The 25,591-nt window shown below is 42.0% G+C and overlaps 3 protein-coding genes across 7 annotated transcripts in view; all 3 read right to left on the bottom strand.

Annotated features, from left to right (window-relative positions):
* Positions 1-1,245, bottom strand: part of LOC124015401 (myocardin-related transcription factor A-like) — a 62,671-nt gene extending 61,426 nt beyond the window's left edge. For all 4 annotated transcript variants that reach the window (XM_046330564.1, XM_046330563.1, XM_046330568.1 and 1 more), the window contains exon 1: positions 1,048-1,245. The gene's annotated coding sequence lies outside the window, so the exon portion shown is untranslated. The remainder of the gene's footprint in view (positions 1-1,047) is intronic.
* A 4,969-nt stretch (positions 1,246-6,214) lies between these two features.
* si:ch211-237i5.4 (slit homolog 2 protein) lies at positions 6,215-9,727 on the bottom strand. Of its 2 annotated transcripts, none has more exons than XM_046331562.1 (3): positions 9,480-9,727; positions 7,882-8,244; positions 6,215-7,652 (listed from the first exon to the last, which is right to left on the bottom strand). In XM_046331562.1, the coding sequence occupies exons 2-3, from the start codon at positions 8,152-8,154 to the stop codon at positions 6,873-6,875; spliced, it is 1,053 nt and encodes a 350-aa protein (XP_046187518.1). In that variant the 5' UTR covers positions 8,155-8,244; positions 9,480-9,727; the 3' UTR covers positions 6,215-6,872. The 2 variants fall into 2 exon arrangements, with proteins under 2 accessions (XP_046187518.1, XP_046187519.1); XM_046331563.1 differs by having other exon boundaries at positions 9,484-9,727.
* A 4,464-nt stretch (positions 9,728-14,191) lies between these two features.
* LOC124016109 (protein LSM12 homolog A-like) lies at positions 14,192-24,122 on the bottom strand. The gene is made up of 5 exons (XM_046331637.1): positions 23,964-24,122; positions 17,298-17,431; positions 16,636-16,745; positions 15,930-16,056; positions 14,192-15,824 (listed from the first exon to the last, which is right to left on the bottom strand). Exons 1-5 carry the CDS (start codon positions 24,088-24,090, stop codon positions 15,732-15,734), a joined length of 591 nt encoding a protein of 196 aa, XP_046187593.1. The 5' UTR covers positions 24,091-24,122; the 3' UTR covers positions 14,192-15,731.
* Between the last annotated feature and the right edge of the window lie 1,469 nt (positions 24,123-25,591).

Raw genomic sequence — 25,591 nt, 5'->3', positions numbered from 1 at the left:
TGACGGCTAACGTAAACTCACCCCATCCCGTACAAATGTGCGCAACCTCATCATTCAAACGAGGCTACAAAGAAAACGAATGGGACTGTGTTGAGTTCAAAATCGGGGTGTGAACTAGGTTTTTATTCAAGCGTTGATCGACATGGTAATGGCTCTATAGTATTGGAGAAAAGTTGACAAAAACGGACCCTCCGTTACACCTAGACGTGTCATGTCGTAACGTACAGCACGCATAATGCAACTATTTCTGTCTTACAATCTCTCTCCACCAGGTGTAGCACTTCTCTCATCCTTTAAAAACAAGAAATGGACAGTGACGGGTAAGGGGGATACCTCGTCATCATTGCATGCGATCATCATTCTCAAACCTGCCGTTTACTTCTAAGATCACTTTAGCACCGCCTTAAAAACCTGATTCAAATTCGACACAAACCTTCAAATAGGTATGTAATGACACATTATATGAACTCTTTATAGTGTTTTATTTACATTTTAGAGGCGATAAGGTGATAAGTTGGACAGATCGAGTGAGAAAAAAAAGCTATTTTCCCACACAACATTCTCCTTCTCACTATCACGCATTAGTTACGCTTCCCCACCATTTAAAAAAAGACCGACTTGTCTTCTTAAATTATGCAGAAACGGGCAGCGTTCAGGTCATGTAATTGATTCTGTTGGAAAGGGGAGAAATTGTGCTTTACAATGGTATTGACATTACAGTTGAACTGGAAGTATTACGTTTTGGGGCGCTAAAATAAGGCACATTGTTCGGACCGAGGCGATGTACGAGTTTACCTTAGTTCCCTAAAGTTAGCTATTTAACCATTGTGGTAATTGTGCTGTAACTATTACGTAATGCGCTCGCTAGATGCTAGCTACATAGACTCATGGCTCGTGCAAGTGCAGCAGTCATAAACCAGATTTTAGCCCCGCGTAGCCAGATGTGGGTACACTGTTTCTAAATTGACTAATCGCTAACCAGCTCCCTAGTCTGATTGCGATTATCTGATAGCTAACCTAGTTGCTAACATTAGCGGTTCAACTCACCTCGAAAGAGGCACACGCTGCTGCAGTGCTGGTGGTATGGAACCGAGACCGCAAGCATTCGAGTGGTGACGGCAGAAAAGTTATGGTCGACATGTTCGTCGCATTTCCATTGGTCTTCAATCAAATCGATACTTTACTGACCGTTGTTAAAGCTAGCTAGCTGATAACATTCCCTCACAAACTGCTCACGCAAACGAATGTCAAACCAGCAAGAATAACAATCCTTCAGAATAAAAGTTCTGTCCTGTAGTCTTAAAGTGTAAATGATTAAATAAGCAAAACAATTATGGACAATATCTTAATCATCGATATATCTTACAGCAGTTAAATACAATGAATTACATATTTGTTTGCATTCAATTGTTTTGCCCAAATGATAAAACAAATTTGTGCTTGTTCTTATATGAACTATTTCGAATGCGTGTCAAAATAAAAGTCCTATACATATTACACATCCCATTCCAGGCCCACAATATCAATAGTCTCTACACCAACATCAGTACAGAATTAGGGTTGAAAGCTGTTAAAATACCTCTTAAATCCCGATGTCTTCTGCTCAAGCAAAGATCATACAGCTCTAACCAATGATTGTCACTTTAATGGCCAGATGTTTGGGGAAACCATATTTAATAAGTGTTCCAACCTGCACTTGATCTACTTCCATTATTAGGATGACACCTTTGGTGTTTGGTACCACAGTAAAAATACTACGTTTATTCACATTTTTAACACAAAACATCCCCACATAAATACACCATACACTGATTCTATTGATTTTCTGGACATTACGGTTTTTCTTTTTTCCCCACTAGATGGAGACATAATCTTCAAAACCAAAGTAACCTTAAATCAACAGATACACCACTTGGAGAAGTATGCCCTCTCCTCGACTCTTCCAGATATACTTTTGAGGAGATGGGGTTAACTCCATTGGAATCGGATTAACGCCCATTGTTTGCGTAGTCCCCGTGTCGTCAGTGGGAAGCGCATTCTGGGCGATTCGGGGACAAGGAAAGCTCTTCAAGGAATGGGAGTTAATTGGGAGCTAGCCCAGATGCCTGTGTGGAGTTGTCCTACTAAGTACTAAGGTAACATATGGAATTGTTTTAAGATGGTCATTCCACGGATCATTTAGCTATTTGATTTGGAATTTTAGGACCCCTAAGGTATAAAAAAATATATAAAAAATGATTTGACAAAAAAATTGAATTTGGACTACTACTATAGCCTACAGAAACACAGAATAACATGTTCATAAATGGCAACAAAAGAAAGAGTCATAAAATGTATCATAAGGAACAAGGCTTTGAAGTGTCTGTCCTACATCTAGGAGATGTTTTTTTGGAGACATTTAACCCCTTATTTTTGTTGCCACAAAACTACCTCCAACCATTCCATTTGATGTGTAACCTTCAAACAAGTCCCGTAACACTTGTGTGGGTGGTAGAGCAAAACAGAACACCCATGTTTGTGAGTCTCTCCCCTTTCCATAGAGTGTAGGATGTCTCAGGATCTGACAAACACTGCTGTAGCTCAGCCACCTTCCAATGCAGATATGGAAGGCTGACATAGGCAGATGCAGTGATATCTGTAGTTTAAAAACTGACAGATTTTTATGCAGATGTTTTATTATGTTACTTAGATTGATGCATGGGTTAACTACTGGGGGGCAAGGAGAACCCCAGCTCAGCTAAAACCATTGATAACTATGTGCCGTTTTCAAGGGATTGTTAAATAAATGTTAAATAACCATTTGGTATGTAGTTCGCTAGCTAAACATCAGCTATCTGAGCAGCTAACCGATCGCTGCAGCTGTACACAGTCCAATTGTAAATAGCGCACCCAATCACCTACCTCATCCCCATACTGTTTATTTACTGTTTACTGCTTCTCTTTTGCACACCAGTATCACTACTTACACACCATCATCTGCTCATCTATCACTCCAGTGTTAATCTGATCAATTGTAACTTGCATCAGAGATTAGGCTTTTGAAAAGAGCTTGAACATTACCAGGACCTGCCAAAGTTATCAGTCGGACTACTGTCATCACTTACTTATAGGCAAGAAAATCAAACAATATTTGGATATAGCCATCTACTGTAGCTTATCCCCTGAATGTTAATAAATCCTCTTAAGGATTAGCCCCTTTTTTTCAATTTTCGCCTAAAATGACTTACCCAAATCTAACTGCCTGTAGCTCAGGCCCCGAAGCAAATATATGCATATTCTTGGTACCATTTGAAATTAAACATTTTGAAGTATATGGAAATGTGAAAGGAATGTAGTAGAATATAACACAATAGATCTGGTAAAAGATAATAAAGAAAAAATACATATCATTGGTTAGAAATTCAGTCTGGTCCATTTGCAGTTCCTCTGACAAATTCATATTTCTCTAGGACAAAATGCTCCCACTAAACTAAATACAACTTAGAAAGGCTTCATAAGCACTACATAAAGCCTTAACAAATCTGTACGCATTTGTCATACTCTATAATTGGTGTATAAACATACATAGTGCATTATGTAACAATTGTAAATTAACCCTACAGAGGAAATGGCTATGTCACCCTTAATACACCATTTATAGAGTATGACACAGTTAGATTATTTGTGAAGCATTTATGTAGTCCTTATGAAGCCTTTATGTATGCTCAGTGGTGTAAAGTACTTAAGTCAAAAAACTTTAAAGTATTACTTAAGTCGTTTTTTGGTATCTGTACTTTACTATTCATATTTTTGACAACTTTTACTTCACTACATTTCTAAATAAGATATTGTACTTTTTACTCCATACATTTCCCCTGACAACCCAAAGTACTCATTACATTTTGAATGCTTAGCAGGACAGGGAAATCATGAAACTTAAACACTTATGAAAAGAACACGGTCATCCCTACTGCCTATGGTCTGGCCGACTCACTTGCTGTGCCCCTGACTATCCATACATTTTTTAAACCAGAAAATGGTGCGGTCTGCTTTGCTTAAGATAAGGAATATGACATATGACATATGACATAGCTGGCATATGACATATGACATATACTTTTACTTCTACTTGATACTTAAGTATATTTTAGCAATTACATTTACTTTTGATAATTAAGTATATTTAAAACCAAATACTTTTAGACTTTTACTCAAGTACTATTTTCCTGGGTGACTTTCACTTTAGTAGCTTTCTATTAAAAGTGATCTATACTTTTACTCGAGTATGACAATTCTGCACTTTTTCCACCACTGTGTATGCTGTACCTAGTACATTTGGGACCGACAAAATCAACTCAAATGGTGGATTTGGCACCCCTATCTGTCAACAGTTTCCACAAAATGTCATTTAAATAGTTTCATGCAACGTGTGCCAGAATTGGGGAAACCAGAAATGCCCTCCTGGCTAATCTTCAATAGCGCATTAGATACATTACCAAGAATGACAAAGACAACATTACTAATACATTTAACAAAATAGGAAAACGCATTAGAAAGCTTAAAGGTAGTAGTTCACCAACATTAGTTTCCTTACCCTTTAAGCAGTCTATGGACAAGGTACGAGAACCATCCATGCTTTGGTTTTACTGGCCACTGATTCAAATGCTAATTTTATAGTATTTGTGGCACAAATCCAATGCAAGTCAATGGTTCCTATATTAGTATTTCCACACTATGTCCAAATCATCCTATAGTATCTGAAAATGTATTGTGTAACTCAAGTTACTTACAGATTATTTTGGTTGTGGACCAGGATGTGGACATGAAGCTACAGTTATGATTCGGTTTAGGGTTGTGGGTTAGGGTTGAACTGGGATGTGGACACGAATATAGGGTTAGGGTTGTGGTTTAGGGTTGAACTGGGATGTGGACATGAATCTAGGGTTAGGGTTGAACTGAGATGTGGACACGAATCTAGGGTTAGGGTTGTACTGGGATGTGGACACGAATCTAGGGTTAGGGTTGTGGGTTAGGGTTGAACTGGGATGTGGACACGAATCTAGGGTTAGGGTTGTGGTTGAGGATAGGTTAAGTTTGAACTGGGGTGTTGAAGGTATGAAGCTAAGGAAATCCTCTGGGTTGATTATGAATACTTTAATGTCATAAAATCCCATACTATTTTCTCTTGGCTAAATTAGAGAGGTTTCTTCGGAGACAATGGCATCTGGTTTCTGTTGTGCAATATGAGCGAATGGAATGTATTCATGTAATTTATAATACCTTCTTCTGTCCTGTGTTTAAGTAAAAGATGAGCTAGTTTGTATTAACACACCCTACGGTCAATCTCATCTGTCTGCACTGGGTTCTGACAACTAAAACACTAATACTGGTGGTAGTAGACAGTTATTATGCCACTGTTATATCATATCATTGTTATCTGATAATAGCGTTGGTCACATGGGTGGCTGGCCCATATCGCCATTGCTGAATCGCTTCTCCTTATCCAGATCCATTTATAAGGCTCCTAAGCAGAAACAGCATCAGTACTGATACAGGTTCAATTTCTGGACATTTACCCTCCTCTTTGATAAGGTCTGCCCAGGGGATTTGAGCTGAGTGGCTGTCTGTTTTCTACCCATGGCAGTCGGTTTCCTCCTCTAGTTTTTAATCATAGCCGTAATCTGCTGCTGTTACTCTGGAGGCCAGGCCCATATGCCACAATCTCCCTGTGACCTGGATTCAAGCCTTTTAAACCCTGCAGCAATTTGTTTCTGGGCAAAGACCGGTGTCAGAATATGAAATCCTTTATGTCCTTTATTGGAGTCTAATGCAAAACCGTGCACTTCCTAAAATGAAGTACTTCAAAGTGTTTCATCTGTGCTCTATTTCAATATCACCAAACCCACAGGAATACGATGTGGTTGTGGCCGAGGTCCGGCTTCTCCAGGCTGGAGACAAAACCCCCAAGCAAAACGTATGTTACCAAAGGCACATTGTCATCTAAAAAGGGGAGAACATCTTGTCACATCGTGGCAGACCAAGATCGATTGATACCGGCTTTAATCTGTGTGTGAGCTGGAATAGAGGTGATTCATTGGTGAATAATCTGACATTGACTCAAGCAGATGTTGATCATCTAAGGGAGTGTTTAACTCTAGTGCAGTGCATGGAACAGGGAAAGTGGAGACCCCTATACTCAAATCTGGCAAAGATTTCATCCCGGTACATCACAAGGTGGAGTCAAAAAAGAGAATCGTACTTTATTACCATCTGTATACAATACATTCACTATCGAACCTATGCATGTGTTAGAAGATACATCATTCATGAGACAAAAAATAACTACTGTACTTTGAGTATAGGCCTACATTTGAAACATGACACCCATGTTTTCTCAACAGCGTGCAGAAATGGAATAGACATTAAAGAGAAAAATAAACACTGTACTGTACTTTTAAGAAAGAAATTAACAGGATAAATTGTAGGCAGTCAAACACTTCGGGTAGTTAAATGATACACCGAAAAATAATTGATGTCCCTTCCTCAAGTTCCATAAGTCACAGACTTCTAGATATATCATACAAAACTGCTCATACTCTAAAATATTGTTTCTCAGACTCTTGGAACCAGAATGGGCCATACGTTATGACCACGATGTAGAAGAGAGAAGGAGCGCCACAAGTTCAACTGAATGTTAAGGAGCAGTCTGAGCCTGAGGTGTGTTACGAACTCTCACAGTCAGTTTGCTGTGGATAGGAAATGGCCCTGTTCTTTTTTTTCTTCTTCAAACATAAAATGACCAGGGAGCATGGTGTAAAATGTGAACCTAGATCGGTGAGGGAAAATGCATCTATGGAACTTATTACTCACTCAGTGTCCCTCCCTCATGACAGTCACCTCTCCTGGGTCTGCGACTCAGCATCCCAGCTCTTGCCGCCATGTTGGTTCTTCTTGCGGGTGTGCTCGGCCATGACCACAGCTGCCAACACGGTCACCAGCACCGTTACGGTGATGACCAGCACGGTGGCCGTCTCTGCCATGCACAACTGACTGTCCACCCACGCCAGCGAGGCGCCCGCCAGCTGCAGAGGCTCGTGGCACGTCACGTTGTGGTAGTCGTCAACGTGAAGGTGGCGCACACTCAGCAGCTTGCTGAAGACCCGGTGCAGGTCGCAGTCGCAGTTCCACGGGTTGCCAGCTAGCTGCAGGTGGGTGCCGGCCGTGTGGAGGCTCAGGAAGGTCTTGAACTTAAGGTGCTGCAGCTGGTTTCCCTCCAGGCCCAGAAGGGTGAGACTGTGCAGGGGAGCCAGAGCCTCCGTGTCGATGTGAGTGATGTTGTTCTGGCCCAGCTGCAGAGCCTCCAGGACGGGCAGCATGGACAGGGAACCATGGCGCACAGCTCCCAGCTGGTTGGCATGGAGGTAGAGGTGGCGTAGGCGAGACAGGCCCCGGAAGGCTCCTGGCTGCAGGAAGGTGATGTGGTTGTGGCTGAGGTCCAGCTTCTCCAGGCTCTCCAGGTGCTCCAGGCTGGAGACTTCTAGCCACTCAAGGGTGTTGTGGTCCAGACGGAGCTCCCGGACCGAGGACAGACTCTGGGAGAAGTCCAACGGCAGCCGGCGCAGTTTGTTACGGCTCATGTCCAGCTTCTCCAGAAAGGAGAGGGAGTAGAAGGCCTGGGAGAGGAGGAGGGTACAACAAATTATGAACATGAAAAAGTAAAATCGGTATCAAACCCTCATATCCACCATCCATTCCTTATGCTAAACTATGCCACTAATGTTATCTAATGCATAGGCTATTGCAGTGTTTCTCAGTCCATTACTAGTGCTGGACTAGACCAAACATATACACAGTAGGTCCTCTATGGGTATATGACATTACATGGGGTTTCGCATGTGTTACCTCGGGCTGCAGCAGCTGGATTCCACTGTCAGACAGCACCAGGATCCGCAGTGACCAAAGTCCGGCAAAGGCACGGCTCCGCACTTCCATCAGAGAGTTGCCACCCAGGTCCAGCAGCCAGGTGCCATGGGACAGGCCATGGGGCACTTGGAGGAACCCGCGCGCTCGGCAGTCCACCAAATCCGAGTGTTCGTAACAGAGACAGTGGTGAGGGCACTCTTTTGAACCTAACACCGAAGACAGCGCCAGCAGCAGCAGAGCAGGAAATAACATATTACTCGCAAAAATGTGCACCTAAAGTGCTTTATCACGACAAGGCTTGAGGACGTTTGGAGTGGAGTATCAGAATCCAAATAGGAATATCTGCAAAATAAGGCACACAACCATTAGATGTATGGTTTGGAGATACAGTATGAAACGCTGTCGCTGAGTAGTGAGTATTCGGTACAGTATCAAACGCTGTCGCTGAGTAGTGAGTATTCGGTACAGTATCAAACGCTGTCGCTGAGTAGTGAGTATTCGGTACAGTATCAAACGCTGTCGGTGAGTAGTGAGTATTCGGTACAGTATAAAACGCTGTCGCTGAGTAGTGAGTATTCGGTACAGTATCAAACGCTGTCGCTGAGTAGTGAGTATTCGGTACAGTATCAAACGCTCAAATTCGCTGTCGCTGAGTAGTGAGTATTCGGTACAGTATCAAGTATCAAACGCTGTCGCTGAGTAGTGAGTATTCGGTAAACAATATCAAATCGCTGTCAAACGCTGAGTAGTGAGTATTCGGTACAGTATATCAACGCTGTCGCTGAGTAGTGAGTATTCGGTACAGTATCAAACGCTGTCGCTGAGTAGTGAGTATTCGGTACAGTATCAAACGCTGTCGGTGAGTAGTGAGTATTCGCTGAGTAGTGAGTATTCGGTACAGTATCTGAGTAGTGAGTATTCGCTGTCGCTGAGTAGTGAGTATTCGGTACAGTATCAAACGCTGTCGCTGAGTAGTGAGTATTCGGTACAGTATCAAACGCTGTCGCTGAGTAGTGAGTATTCGGTACAGTATCAAACGCTGTCGCTGAGTAGTGAGTATTCGGTACAGTATGAAACGCTGTCGCTGAGTAGTGAGTATTCGGTACAGTATCAAACGCTGTCGCTGAGTAGTGAGTATTCGGTACAGTATCAAACGCTGTCGCTGAGTAGTGAGTATTCGGTACAGTATCAAACGCTGTCGGTGAGTAGTGAGTATTCGGTACGATAGAGGAACATGTACATTTAATAGCTCTGTAAGCTGTAGGCTTTTAATAGCTTTAACTAGTCGACATCTCTAAAAGACAAGATGGAAAACAGTCAGAATCCGTTACTGTACACAATACCAGCAGTGAGACGGTTGCACGTAATGTTTTACGCATAGCCTACTTTAGCGGTTTTAAATTATACGAGCTGTGGGTATTGTTGGTAATTGCAGAAATACACAATTACCTTTTTAAATACGTTACAATGTAAATAAAGGTTACTTTTTTAAACCGACAAAACAGCAAGCCTATTCAATTAACGATAACAGCAACGGCAAATAACTCGTAAGTAATTCAATTAAAACAATACTTTACCTACAATATTTATATCCAATCAACAATGAAAAGCGCTGGTGCCGCATCAGTAAACTAACTCCTGTGTCCTCATCACGCCCCCTCCCGCTTTTTCCGTAGAGATTAAATCCACAAATCATCTGCCCTACAGATGTTCCCATCTAATAGAGTTTTTTTAGTACTCCTTAGTCCCCCCCCTTTCATTTCACCAAAATGTATCCAGCGTCCCCTTATTAGCCAGAGTAGAATAAACATCCCAGTTACCAATTGAAGACCCCTCGTTTATCGAATATGAAAAACTGACGATGGAACATCTGCCCTGCAATCCCCCAATTTTAATATTACACAATGTAGTTTTCGTGAATTTCTTAAATGTCATTGCGTCGTATAAAATCACATTTGCGCAGAGGTTACATGGTGCATCCATCAAACTGTTCAATAGTTATATGCAGTGAATTCAGAAAAGTATTCGGACCACTCCACATTGTTACATAAATCTTATTCTAAAATTGATTTAATACGTCTTCAATTCTACACACAATACTGCACAATGACAAAATAAAATACATTTTTGCAAATGTATAAAAATAAAAATAAACTTTATTTACATAAGTTAAGACCCTTTGCTATGAGACTCGAAATTGAACTCAGGTGCATCCTGTTTACATTGAACATCCCTGAGATGTTTCTACAACTTGATTGAAATCTACCTGTGATAAATTCAATTGATTGGACATGATTTGGAAAGGCACATATGTCTATATAATGTCCCACAGTTGACAGTGCATGTCAGATCAAAAACCTAGCCATGAGGTCAAAGGAATTGTCTGTAGAGCTCCAAGACAGGATGGCATCGAGGCACAGATCTGGGTAAGTGTACCAGGAAATGTCTGCAGCATTGAAGGTCCAAACCGTGGCCTCAATCATTCTTAAATAGAAGAAGTTTGGAACCACCAAGACTCTTCCTAGATGGCCGCACGGCCAAACTGAGCAATCGGGCTGAGCAATCGGAGGATTAGGGCCTTGGTCAGGGGAGGTAACCAAATACCCGATGGGCACTCTGACAGAGCTCCAGAGTTCCTCTGTGGAGATGGGAGAAACTTCCAGAAGGGCAACAATCTCTGCAGAACTCCAACAAAAGCAGGCCTTTATGGTGGAGCGGCCTCAGGAAAAGGCACATGACGGCCCGCTTGGAGTTTGCCAAAAGGCACCTAAAGATTCTCTGGTCTGATTAAACTAAGATTGAACTCTGGCCTGAATTCCAAGCTTCACTTCTGGAGGAATCCTGGCACCATCCCCACGGTGAAGCATGGTGGTGGCAACACCATGCGGTGGGGATGTTTTTCAGGGACTGGGAGACTTGTCAGGATCAAAGGAAAGATGAACAGCGCAAAGCACAGAGATCCTTGATGAAAACCTGTTCCAGAGCGCTCAGGAACTCAGACTGGGCCGAAGGTTCACCAACAGGACAACAATCCTGTTGGACATCGAACATCTCTGGAGACCTGAAAAGTAGCTGTGCAGCGACACTCCACATCCAACCTGACAGAGCTTGAGAGGATCTGCAGAGAAGAATGGGAGAAACACCCCAAATACAGGTGTGCCAAGCTTGTAGCATCATACCCAAGAAGACAAGGCAGGAATTGCTGCCAAAGGTGCTTTAAAAAGTACTGAGTAAAAGATCTGAACACTTATGTAAATGTATTTAAAATTTAAATATATATATATATATATATATATACACACACTGCTCAAAAAAATAAAGGTAACACTTAAACAACACAATGTAACTCCAAGTCAATCACACTTCTGTGCAGGACACTTGGCATTTGCCAGAGAAAACCAAGATTGTCAAATTCGCCACTGGCGCCCTGTGCTCTTCACAGATGAAAGCAGGTTCACACTGAGCACGTGACAGACGTGGCAGAGTCTGGAGACGCCGTGGAGAACGTTCTGCTGCCTGAAACATCCTCCAGCATGACCGGTTTGGCGGTGGGTCAGTCATGGTGTGGGTGGCATTTCTTTGGGGGGGGCCGCACAGCCCTCCATGTGCTCGCAAGAGGTAGCCTGACTGCCATTAGGTACCGAGATGAGATCCTCAGACCCCTTGTGAGACCATATGCTGGTGCGGTTGGCCCGGAGTTCCTCCTAATGCAAGACAATGCTAGACCTCATGTGGCTGGAGTGTGTCAGCAGTTCCTGCAAGAGGAAGGCATTGATGCTATGGACTGGCCCAACAGTTCCCCAGACCTGAATCCAATTGAGCACATCTGGGACATCATGTCTCGCTCCATCCACCAACACCACGTTGCACCACAGACTGTCCAGGAGTTGGCGGATGCTTTAGTCCAGGTCTGGGAGGAGATCCCTCAGGAGACCATCCACCACCTAATCAGGAGCATGCCCGGGTATTGTAGGGAGGTCATACAGGCACATGGAGGTCACACACACACTACTGAGCCTCATTTTGACTTGTTTTAAGGACATTACATCAAAGTTGAAATCAGCCTGTAGTGTGGTTTTACACTTTAATTTTGAGTGTGACTCCAAATCCAGACCTCCATGGGTTGATAAATTTGATTTCCATTGATAAATGTGTGATTTTGTTGTCAGCACATTCAACTATATAAAGAAAACTATTAAGAATATTTCATTCATTCAGATCTAGGATGTTAATTGAGTGTTTCCTTTATTTTTTTGAGCAATAAATAAATTATATATACATACATCCATACATATATATACACATATATACATATATATATACATACACACACACACTTTGCAAACATACCAATATTCCAAACTTGCCACACCACAGCATTTTCTTTATCTAAAAGGCATCCATTGAAATGATATTCTCAACAAGATTAACATCATGCAACCAGTTGCTACAACAAAAATTAATTGTGCCTGGAGGGGTTCTAGGTGATGATAAATGGGAAACTTGCTGTGAATCATAGATTTATACACTGTCCAGCTGACCAACGCATGTGTAGGGTACGGTTTCAGATCTATTTCACCTCTTTCCATGGAGTTCTGGAAAAAAAAAACTATTCTCAGCCTGAATTAATGATTTAAGTGAGGTTAAAAAAAAGTCAATGAGTGGCTAAGCATGCCATTCTATAGGGAAGAATAGGCTCCTTTAATTGGTTGAGTGAATCACCCTTGTATTTTTTATTATGTGGAGTAGCCCACAAATGCCCCTAGAAGCATTCAATTCCTCATGACAGGTAGGCAGGCCTACTCTAATTCATTAAGTGAGTGAATAGGGAACATACAGTATTTCAACACCCTTTGTGGCATTTAGCAAATTGATTTTTTTAGATTAAATGTCATTATGTACAATTCTAACAATGTGCCATGGTTCTTTCTTATGTGGATACAATGTTTATTGAAGGCAAGACCTCAGAGCTTGGCTACTGTCTGATATGACCTATTGAATGGACATGGGCATTGCTTGTTTACCACATACATCTCATCTTACCCATACATCTCATGTCCCACCTTCATTTACATCTTACCCATACATCTCATGTCCCACCTTCATTTGCATCTTACCCATACATCTCATGTCCCACCTTCATTTACATCTTACCCATACATCTCATGTCCCACCTTCATTTGCATCTTACCCATACATCTCATGTCCCACCTTCATTTACATCTTACCCATACATCTCATGTCCCACCTTCATTTACATCTTACCCATACATCTCATGTCCCACCTTCATTTACATCTTACCCATACATCTCATGTCCCACCTTCATTTACATCTTACCCATACATCTCATGTCCCACCTTCATTTGCATCTTACCCATACATCTCATGTCCCACCTTCATTTACATCTTACCCATACATCTCATGTCCCACCTTCATTTACATCTTACCCATACATCTCATGTCCCACCTTCATTTACATCTTACCCATACATCTCATGTCCCACCTTCATTTACATCTTACCCATACATCTCATGTCCCACCTTCATTTACATCTTACCCATACATCTCATGTCCCACCTTCATTTGAATCTTACCCATACATCTCATGTCCCACCTTCATTTGCATCTTACCCATACATCTCATGTCCCACATTCATTTACATCTTACCCATACATCTCATGTCCCACCTTCATTTACATCTTACCCATACATCTCATGTCCCACCTTCATTTACATCTTACCCATACATCTCATGTCCCACCTTCATTTGCATCTTACCCATACATCTCATGTCCCACCTTCATTTACATCTTACCCATACATCTCATGTCCCACCTTCATTTACATCTTACCCATACATCTCATGTCCCACCTTCATTTACATCTTACCCATACATCTCATGTCCCACCTTCATTTGCATCTTACCCATACATCTCATGTCCCACCTTCATTTACATCTTACCCATACATCTCATGTCCCACCTTCATTTACATCTACATTTCTATGATGCCCTCTGCTGACAATTTGAAGGCATAGCAAAGAACAAAAATGGTTTGGATACCAACTGCAATTCATCCATCCCAGATGATCCTGCTCTATAAAACCTGGCTATAAAATGTTGAAATAATGCATTTAACAAAACAATAATGAGTTAAAGATTAATTCCTTTTCCATGAGAAAGGAATATTTTGATATGAGTGAACGAAAGACTGATTGCTACATCAACTACTAGAAAACCATGAACACCAAATACCAAAAAATAAATGTGACAAACTGCAAATGTAGGTTTTCTCTTTTTTATTTCCATGTTACTAGTTATTTAAAAATAAAAAATAAAATACTGGAAAGGAAACCTTGGCAACGGCAGCCTCGTTGGCACACAGTGGACGGGTAAACAACGCGGATGCCTGTCACAACTTAACCCCACTGGCCGAGCCTCCAATCAGGCTACATTGTTATAAACAAGAGGCTGGGATAGGGGCATATGGGCCATTTGGGAAACCTGCTCCCCATCCCAGTCTCAAACATGGCAAGGTATCTTTAAGTAAATTTTTTCCAAAAGTGAATACAAAGCATCCCATACAGAACGGAGATCGATCTCATCGCACACGGTTCAGTGGCACGCCATTTGATATTGGCCAACGTGGTTAATTAATTTGTTTTTTCTTGTTCGAACATGGGAGGAATGCATTGAGTCGGGCGGAAGAGCAGATTTCACCTGCCAAAGTGTGTCAATGGTCGGTAGACAATAGGAGTGGGAGATGGAGTAAGAAAAGAGCTGGATTTCAATGTGGTCCCATCGTGGAAGAGGTACTGTATTGTAGAATCAAAGACCATGAGGGACAAGGATGAAAGGGAAGAGGAAAACAGCCCAGCCTCTACTCTAAAATAACACATCTTTAGCTTCCAGACTTAAAACTATAGACAGAAAAACAGAGCAAATTTAGTTCAGGTGGGACCATGCAGCAAGAGCTTATGGGTAAAAGTGGACAGTAATGTCTTTAGAAATAAAGGAAAGCATTTCATGAAAATATGTCAAGCTTCTAGAACCAAATGGGTGTTCACAACTTGTATTTTTTTTAATGAAAGGACAATTTGGGGGAGGTATTTCAACTCTATTTTTATGTCAGATTAATAATGTTAACACAATTTGTGTGTTTCCCCAGTTGAGGGAAACCAGCAACTTCATTAACCTACTGGGTGCATGTTTGTAAGATTGAGAGAGTTCCCATTCATCCCATTCACACGGCGTCACGATTGGCATCCTTTAAGTTAGCTGTTAAAAAAATAACCATGTGCTTTCAAGAAAGCTATTAAAATTTGTTTTCTTGTCAAAACAGTATTTCAATATTAGAAAAGGTCCTTTATCTCTTACCATAAATTTCTACTCTTGAAATTTACGAAAAATGACTAGAAAATAGATCAACCAATGAACAGAAATCAAGTAACTTTTCTCTGTGAAATGGAAGTGAGGAGCAGGCTTGATGGCAGGAGGAGAGAAGAAACAGAAGGGAAGGTAAGAGGTCAAGAAGAGGAGTGTGGGTGGGGAATGATGGCAAATTGAGATTACTTTTGTTAGATTATCTTTAAAAATGAACTGGATATTTCCTTCTCGATTGGGACCCCCTTTTGTCCTGTTCAAAATGTTGGACACCTCTGATGGAGGTGTGTGTGGGGGGGGCGGGGAAACACTGGCCTTGGTCTGATGTTGAAGAGAGGGGAAGAGAAAAGAACAAACCAAAACTTCCTTTGCCTTTGTGACCTCCCCCAACCACCCCCCCCCCCCCCCCCCCCCACACCCTATCCGGGCTGAACCTCCGGCTCAAGATGATAAAGTGGAGTCTTTCTGTGTTTGCTGTGCTTGTGGCCGTTGCACTGACTTCTGGCTCTCCACATCTCTAAAATGTTTCTCCACCTGCAGGGGACAAGACCAGTAACGTTTTATCCTCAATCAACTCTCTGGTACTGCCATTCCTGTATTCCCTTCAATAGTGAATGAATGGTGGGAAGACATACTCACTATTTTGCGTACGTGACTTAAAGCACTACCCTCTTTGCCTTTGCAGTTCTCCACCTGGTAAGGTGGGGATATGACCACGTCGTCCATCACCATGATGTTCTTCTCCTGCCATTTGCAGTCTTTGATGCTACAGAGAGATTGAGAATGTTTTAGAAAAAAGCACCCAGTAGCTGCCTTCAGTCAGGTTACTGAGGTTAAAGGTTTCCGGTCACACATTTAGACAGATGACTCCATGCAGCAGGTATCAGATGGTGGACAGGTGCATATCGAACAGCAACAACACTGAAGAAAATGTACAAATAAATTAAACAAAATTACATTACAGAATTAACAGCTTATATCAGAAATTGGTCAATCAGTGTTGGTACTGTAAGACTTACGGTCATAGGGCACTCACTGTAGTCTAAGGCAAATCAGGGATCAACACTACAATTGCATTACAACCAAGAGGTATAATGGAATGCATACGATTTGATATGGTTTAAAACAAAACATTACTGAATCAAAGACTGGCAATCAAACTGGTCAATTAATCAGTGAAGGCAATTTCAACATCCAACGAGACTATTTAAATGCGTTGGGTAGCACATTTTCTTTAAAACATCCTTTCCTGGCCACTGGGGACTGTCATAGTAAGTAAATAACGGATGTTTCTATAGATGGAGGCAGCAGAGCCCCAGTATTAGAGACAGGAGACGATACTCACGTTTTATGTATAGTCTGGAATAGCTGTTGGCCCTCCACAGAGACTCCAGCACTAATTGCATATGCTTGGGATAACTTGTCTTCCTTTTCCGACCGTGCTCTGTTGGCAAGCTGCAGGCGTGTTGGAAAAGGAGAACCACAACGTTAGAGCGGTTTACAACTGAGAACCCCAAAAGCCCTTGGAAGTTAATGTAAAAGGAAAAAGTTATGTTTGGCATTGAAAGGAACTAAGGAATTTCCGTCCGTTAGCAATACAAATAATTAGAAACTGCTCACTGATCATTTTAGTCAAATGTGGAACAGGTGGGTTTTGTTTGATGCCGACCAACGTTGAATGATATGGCGATGGCACATTTCAGGATTTTTTGGGGCAAGACAATTGCCATTAATTCTTTAAATATGCAAACAATCCATTCAGGTTAACCTTATGGTTCCAATCAACATGTGAAAGCACCCAAAATTATACAATTCGTTGACTCCGTGTTGGGACAAAACAAATTAGTCTTTAGTCTGACTGAACCACAAGTAGCTGAATCAAGTGAGTTAGTGCAGGACTTATTGCTAAAGCTAATGACAAAATGACCAGATGTCTGATGATTCGTCACTACTTGGTATGAGAAGGTTTCAAGGAGGGTGTGAGGAGTAGTGATTGGCTGGTCTTACCTTGCTGACATTCAGAGATGCTAGTGGAGGAGGAGTTTCAGTGCGGTCATTAATGATGTCCACCTCAGACACGTAGGCTAAGTTAATCAGAACCACGTCGCTGACGTTTGCCTTTCCACTGGAGGGGGCGCATTCTGAAAGGTCAGTGGGTCAAGGCAAATAGGCTGTACGACACATTCAGAATGGAGGTCAAATTAGCAGCAGTTAGCATTAGACTAAATATACATGCAGGACTTGTATGTGAGAGAAACAATGGATCAGCTGGAATCAGAATTCTATCACTTCTTCCACAAAACATTAGGCTATGCCAAACCCGAGGTAAATCACCAAAATGTTAATGTTATTGAGCTTAGGGAGAAGTCAAGAAGTCAGAACACACATTCTAAATGGCATACTGCAGCCGGTCACGATAGTGCAATTTAGTCGCTCAATCGTGAACCGCTGACTAAGTGAGCACAACATATGCTGCTCTAGTACACAAAATCAAAGCACAGCACCAATCCAACTTTGCCAGGTGCTGGAGATCCCCTGATGGAACATCTTCCTCTTTTTCACCCCCCCCCTATATTCTGCCAATCAACAGCCTCCTCACAACAGAACATCCTGGGATCATGCTTCCCCATAACCTAGGAAACAGGTCCAGGGTTCACCACGGCACTCCAGGAACAGCCTCTTGCCCAAGAAACCATGCAGACGGTTACAACCCAGAACAGAGGTCCTAAACATAGGCTAAGCTCAGGACTTAGCAGTCAAACAAACCACCAGCAACTAAACAAAATGAATAGCCCACTCAGAACTTCTCAAAGGAGATGTTAAGAAGCAAGCATTTCACAGTTAGTCTACACCTGTTTACGAAGCATGTGACAAATACAACATTTGATTTGAAGACGGCATGAGGTGTATGCACTCCACCAGCAGGTCCCCTTTCAACTCCGCAAACTTAAGTGAGGGGACAAAGAGTCCAATGCATTGTTTGTAAGGGAGGAGGTTGGGTACAAACGAGCCACAATTCATCATGTGGATATCAGAAATACTGTGGAGCGAAAGATGGCAAATAGCCTACTAGATGGATACAAAATTGGCATACAAAGCACAACTGCCAAGAGTAGCCTTCACGAACACCCAACTGTGTTAAGAAAGCTCAAAGAATACTAGCTAGTAGCAGCCTGCTCACTGCCCTTGAGACACGGTTTATCGTCTGGTGACAGACATTTCACAGAATCAGTCTGTGACCTCATGCAACAACAGAAGGAAGCACAGAACTTGCCCTTCAACTGATTTCCCGAAAACACCCTCAAACCTGAGCCAAGCTAATTATTTTCCTAATAAAAGCAGGTTGGATATGAGTAAAAGTTAGGGAAGTAGGCCTGTGTCTTTACTATGGTTAGACACGTAATCCCATTACAAGACTGACAGAGGTAAAGTTCTGAGCTGAACTCATTCAGGTTCCTTCATTTTATGGCTGCTGCTTCCTCCATAACAGTAGAGGGCTGTGGATTTCCTGTCTGACATCATGACCTTTCAGTGACTCACCAGCCTCAAGGGAAACAACCTAACATGCCATGAGGGTATGACTGGATCTAGAAGCTTTATTTACCCCCTGCACTATACTACGCTAGTGTGTCACCCTGAAAACACGTCACACTGTGTGCTTCAATAAGCAAAATACCTGAAGTGAAAAGGCCTACATGATACACATCTTGAAGAGTGACTTGTCCCCTTTGACCTGGGCCTTAGCATTGGGAAAATACCCTCTATACACCTCACAACATCCACAAAAAAAGTAGACTAGATTTAACAACTAACATTGTAGATCTGTACTCCAGGCTAGTCATCAACTGACATTGATAAAATGCCTCGAATTTAATAAGATCAAATGAGCAAAGTCTGAGGATTCTGAGGCAGTACTACCTTCCAGCCAGGTAATGGAGACCTGTTTGACATCCACCGGAACGTGAAGGTATGGAATGCACACTGTTGAAATCCCCAATGCTGATGCAGTGTGATAACAGCTGACTGACAGACACATACATCACATTCTTTCCCCTGGCTGTGGCTGCAGTTGTTCCACTACCACAGTTGTCTGACTCTGGGCCTTTCTGTCCTATACCAGGCAGAGGTGAACGATTGGCCCGCACAACCAGGCAAACATAATTCTTAGTGCTCTGCAATGTATGTCTGTGTGAGCAAATAGTCCAAATCAAATGGCTTACTTAGAGTTCTGCAGCACTTTTCATGCCTGTATTTCTCTAAGCAGTGCTCCGTGCAGGCCTGAAAATGAATTTAGCTGGGCTAAAGGGCTAAAAGCACAAGTTAGTGTGCAAGAGATGAGGTACTATACACAACTTCATCCAACCTATATTGTATGAGGTATTCTCCAAATGTTGCCTGTAAAACATTGACATCCCTCATGACTAAGTTTGTTTTACCCACTGCTTTAGCACACTCCTCCAACCCTGATGTCCTTGCTGTGTCTGAATCCTGGCTTAGGAAGGCCACCAACATTTGAGATTTCCATCCCCAACTACAACATCTTCCATCAAGATAGAACTGCCAAAGGAGGAGTTGCAATCTACTGCCTCATTGCCTGCATCCGCTATGGGTCTGCTGTCAAATGCTCCCTTAAACACTTCTGTGAACAGGCCTTTCTAATCGACCTGGCCCGGGTATCCTTGAAGGATATTGACATCCCGGTCGCTCTTTAAAAGTCATTTCCACAATCTTAAATAAGCATACCCCTTTCAAAAAATGTAGAACTAAGAACAGATATAGCCCTTGGTTCACTCCAGACCTAACTGCCCTCAACCAGCACAAAAACATTGTGAGGCGGACTGCACTAGCATCGAATAGACCCTGCGATATGCAACTTTTCAGGGAAGTGAGGAACCAATACACGCAGTCAGTCAGGAAAGCAAAGGCTAGCTTATTCAAACAGAAATGTGCATCCTGTAACTAACTCCAAAAAGTTTTGGGACACTAAAGTCCATGGAGAATAAGAGCACCTCCTCCCAGCTGCCCACTGCACTGAAGCTAGGAAACTGTGATAAATCCACACTAATCGATCATTTCAATAAGCATCCCTACGGCTACCCCAACCCACAGCTCTGCACCCCCTGCAGCTACATGCCCAAGCCTCTCCAGCTTCTCCAGCTTCTCCTTCACCCAAACCCCGATAGCAGATGTTCTGTAAGAGCTGCAAAACCTGGACCCTTACAAATCAGCTGGGCTCGACAATCTGGAACATCTCTAAAATTATCTGACGCCATTGTTGCAATCCCTATTAGCAGTCTGTTTAAACTCTTTCGTATCGTACGAGAGCACTAAAGATTGGAAAGCTGCAGCGATCATCCACCTCTTCAAAGGGGGTGAGACTCTGGACCTAAAAAGTTACAGACCTATATCCATCCTGCCCTGCCTTTCTAAAGTCTTTGAAAGCCTAGTTAATAAAAAGATCACTGACCATTTCGAATCCCACCGTACCTTCGCTGTGCAATCCGGTTTCCGAGCTGGTCACGGGTGCACCTCAGCCACGCTCAAGGTATTAAACGATATAACCCCCATTGATAAAAGACAGTACTGTGCAGCAGTCTTCATCGACCTGGCCAAGGCTTTCGACTGTCAATCACCATATTCTTATTGGCAGACTCAACAGCCTTGGTTTCTCAATTGACTGCCTCGCCTGGTTCACCAAATACTTCTCAGAAAGAGTTCAGTGTGTCAAATTGGAGGGCCTGTTGTCCAGACCTCTGGCAGTCTATGGGGATGCCACAGGGTTCAATTCTCAGGCCGACTCTTCTCTGTATACATCAATGTCGTCGCTCTTGCTGCTGGTGATTCTTTGATCCACCTCTTACGCAGACGACACCATTCTGTGTACTTCTGGCCCTTCTTTGGACACTTAACTTCTCTAGGATAGGGGGCAGCATTTGGAATTTTGGATGAAAAGCATGCCCAAATTCAACTGCCTGAATGAATATTATTAGTAGATTTGGATAGAAAACACAGAAGTTTCTAAAACTGTTTGAATCATGTCTGTGCATAACAGAACTTATGTAGCAGGCGAAACCCAGAGGACAAACCATTCAGATTTTTTTTTTTTTTTAAGTCACTCTTTTCAAATGGGTTCATTGGGAATCTAGATTTCTAAGGGACTTGCTAGCAGTAAAATTGGTTGAGGTTATTCATTTGTGTAATGAAGTACGGCCATCTTGAACGGGGGTCACTTCTTGTGTACTGTTTGATAGAGACGCATGACCGGAAAGCATGCTTCAGTTTGTTTTCTTCCTGTATTGAACACAGATCATCCCGTCTTCAATTTGATCAATTATTTACTTTAAAAAATACCTATAGCTGTATGAAATGTTTTGGCAAAGTTTAAAGGTAACGCGCCAAATAAATGGACATTTTGGATATATACGGACGGAATTAATCGGACAAAAAGGACCGTTTGTGATGTTTGAGTGCCAACAGAAGAAGCTCGTCGAAAGGTAAGGCATGATTTATATTTTTATTTCTGCGTGTTGTGTCGCGCCTGCAGGGTTGAGATATGTTTTCTCCCTTTTCTTTATGGAGGTGATATCCTCAGATAATAGCATTGTTTGCTTTTGCCGAAAAGCCTTTTTGAAATTTGCCATGTTGGCTGGATTCACAACCCGTGTGTAGCTTTATGTGTTATCTTACATGTGTGATTTCATGAAAGTTTGATTTTTATAGGAATTTATTTGAATTTGGCACTCTGCATTTTCTCTGGCTTTTGGCCATGTGGGATGCTACTGTCCCACATATCCCAGAGAGGTTAACAAACCTCCAGACGAGCTTCAATGCCATACAACTCTCCTTCCAGGAGAGGAAGTAAAACTAAATGCATGCTCTTCAACCAATCACTGCCCGCCTGTCCAGCATCACTACTCTGGACGGTTCTGACTTAGAATATATCGACAATTACAAATACCTAGGTGTCTGGCTAGACTGTAAACTCTCCTTCCAGACTCCAATCCAAAATTACATCTAAAATTGGCTTCCTATATCGCAAGAAAGCATCCTTCACTCATGCTGCCAAACAAACCCTCGTAAAACTGACCATCCTACCGATCCTAGACTTCTGCGATGTAATTTCTAAAATAGCCCCCAACACTCTACTCAAAAAATTGGATGCAGTCGATCACAGTGCCATCCGTTTTGTCAGCAAAGCCCCATATACCACCCACAACACTGCGACCTGCATGCTCTCGTCGGCTGGCCCTTGCTACATATTCGTCGTCAGACCCACTGGCTCCAGGTCATCTATACGTCTTTGCTAGGAAAGCCCAGCCTTACCTCAGCTCACTGGTCACCATAGCAGCACCCACCCGTAGCATGCGCTCCAGCAGGTATATCTCACTGGTCAACACCTTCTTTGGCCGCCTTTCAATCTAGTTCTCTGCTGCCAATGACTGGAACAAATTGCAAAAATAGCTGAAGTTGGAGACTTCTCTCCCTCACTAACTTTAAACATCAGCTTTCTGAGCAGCTAACCCGATCGCTGCAGCTGTACACATCCCCATATTGTTTTTATTTACTTTTCTGCTCTTTTACACACCAGTACTTCTACATCTACACATTATCACTCCAGTGTTAATTTGCTCAATTGTAATTACTTCGCCACTATGACCTATTTATTGCCTTCCCTCACGCCATTTCCCAACTGTATATAGACTTTTTTTCCTATTGTGTTACTGACTGTACATTTGTTTATTCCTATGTGTACCTCTGTTGTTTGTGTCATACTGCGTTGCGTTCTTGTTGTAGTTGTAAATGAGAACTTAAATGAAATAAAAGGTGAAATTATATATATATATATTAAAAGGTTATAAAATACAAGTCTGCACATTCACATAACATATTTCACATCTTCCAATATAGCTTCAGCTATGAACATGCATATAGCTAACGTTAATGTATTTCTCAAGTCCGCTACAAAACACTTGACATGTGTTAAGGTACTTGGGTAGGCAGTTACTAGCTAACGTTAGCTTGAGTAGTTAACCCAATAACTGGACAGTCACTCCTTTCTAAACTGTCACTGGTGAATCCTTGCGTGTCAGTTTCGACAATGTAAGCTAACTTGGGGTGGGTAGCTAGCTACATCATTACATGACTAGCCATCAATAATGCTCTTTAAATAACCATTGTTTTAGAGCATAAGACAATTCTACGCGTGATCTGCTAGTTAGCATGCAGCTAGAAAAAGAGCTAACTGTTACTAAGAATTTGCCAGGCATAACGCCCCTTGGAGCTGCCAGATAGTGATCCATACAAGGACCGACTGCTATCGCTGACCACAATAGCTTGTGTTAGCAAGTTAGCTAGCATTATGGCACAATACCATGCCAACTTCGATAGCTAGCTGGCTAACAACAAATATTAACTCAAGATCATACAGATTCTAAACTTGCCATACCTGACATGAAAGAGAGAGTAACAAGGTTTAAAGTAACTTAACGGAACAGTATAAAATCGTGTGGTTAGCTACGTTTTGATCAAGAGTAAGCTAGTAAGCTCCCTAGATAGGCTCTTGACTACGCTTGCGCGGATCTCAATTTGGCAAGAGCGACCCGTTACCCCCAGGCCCCTTGCAGCCTGGAAGACCACCGATTTCGTGACAACGGAAAATTGTGAAAAGGATACTCAAAGTCAACATCTTGGACTGATAGTCAAAGGCAACGACCTCTCCTTGCAATTGCTGCCCCAAGCAAGTGAGGCAGGAGACATGGCTCCCGACACTGAAATACTCCCCCGGTCCAGGAGCCGCCATCTTCTCCGCCAGGAAACTGGAGCGCCAGATTTACGTAAATATACGCCGTGGCGTCACTGACTATCGATAGGGAATGTTGATGGACGTGTCTTAGATCATTAATCAGTCATGAGGTGAAGAAGTGGACCGCCCAGGGAAGTGTGATCAGAGTTGAACCGATCTGGACCTCTAATTGTCCTGATCTCGTAATATTTTATTAGAAGTCCTTCTCGCCACAATTAAAGTCATACGTTTTTTCCTTGTCAAATAAATTCATGTCAGACTTGCTAACTGGTTGAACCCGGCACGTGTATAACTGCAACCAGTTAACAAGTCCGACTACTAAGCACATGAACGGCGGCAATAGTACTTCTCAAGATGTTGCAATATTGGTGGGTAGACCTATGCATAAAAACATTTCGTTAATTCACTCACACTTTTTGGAGACTAAATTTGAGTGTTGCTTTGACCATACACATCCCTCATCACTAGCACAAAAGAGTAAAACATCTAAGCAGTTGGCATTTCACATTCATCTTGACTTGTCTGTTACAAGCCCGATTACCGACTGGGCACATTCCCTGCAGCCCCCCCAGGTCAGGGCCCCACCATCTCACAACCGACACTGTAAATGAAATATTTTTTACTCCTCTTTGTATTAGAGCAGTGAATCGCTTTATTGAGTTTCAGACAATTAACAGGCCCACTTGAAAAAATATTTACTCAAATAGGATGTCACAACATTAAAATGAGTAATAAAAAAGGGCTTTAAAATTTACACAAAACCTGAAATAAAACAGTAATCAGACTCAACATTCCCTTTAAGATCCTTGCTAACCCACAAGGTGGCGTTGTGCACAATGCAACTCATGAAAAAAAATTCTTAGGGACAGCGATTTTCATCCATAATAGTCACAGTAATAGATTGTTCAAATAGCGTGTATTGCACATGTGTACACATATATGCACTTATACACGTGAGTAGCAATTAGTATAAACACATTTGTATTGTCGCAACAGGAAAGCATTTGAAAGAACACATGAAATTAAGGAATGTGCTTTGATCAATTCAAAACGTCTGCATTAGTTATGACCAGAGAAGAGAGAAATAATATATTTAAAATATAAGGTAAAAGACGGTCACATATTCAAACATCCAACCACAGAAAGTGGAGATTGAAACACCAGCGCAGTGGAAGGACAATGTAAGAGACACACTTCTCTTTCCAAAGTCAAAAAATATACAATTACTCTTTGAACCTTGACGATCATAGGTCACTACATATACACAACGTATGAAATATCAATAAATATACATTATTTACTGAATAGCAAAATAGTGTGGCAGCAACAATAAAGCTATCTTCAATGGTGGATAAAGTCAATATAATTTACAAACTTGGATGTCTTCCAGTGTCTGTTTAGACAGAACATATTTGCATGGTTGCCACTTGTAGTAGTTGTTTTGTCTAAGGCAACACACAAAAACATCCCTTTATTCAGAGTAGACTTCCTTGATTTG

This window comes from Oncorhynchus gorbuscha, linkage group LG26, assembly GCF_021184085.1.
Source record: "Oncorhynchus gorbuscha isolate QuinsamMale2020 ecotype Even-year linkage group LG26, OgorEven_v1.0, whole genome shotgun sequence".
NCBI lineage: Eukaryota > Metazoa > Chordata > Actinopteri > Salmoniformes > Salmonidae > Oncorhynchus > Oncorhynchus gorbuscha.
Note: the sequence above shows the minus strand (reverse complement) of the source record. Positions and strands in the feature narration are given on the sequence as shown.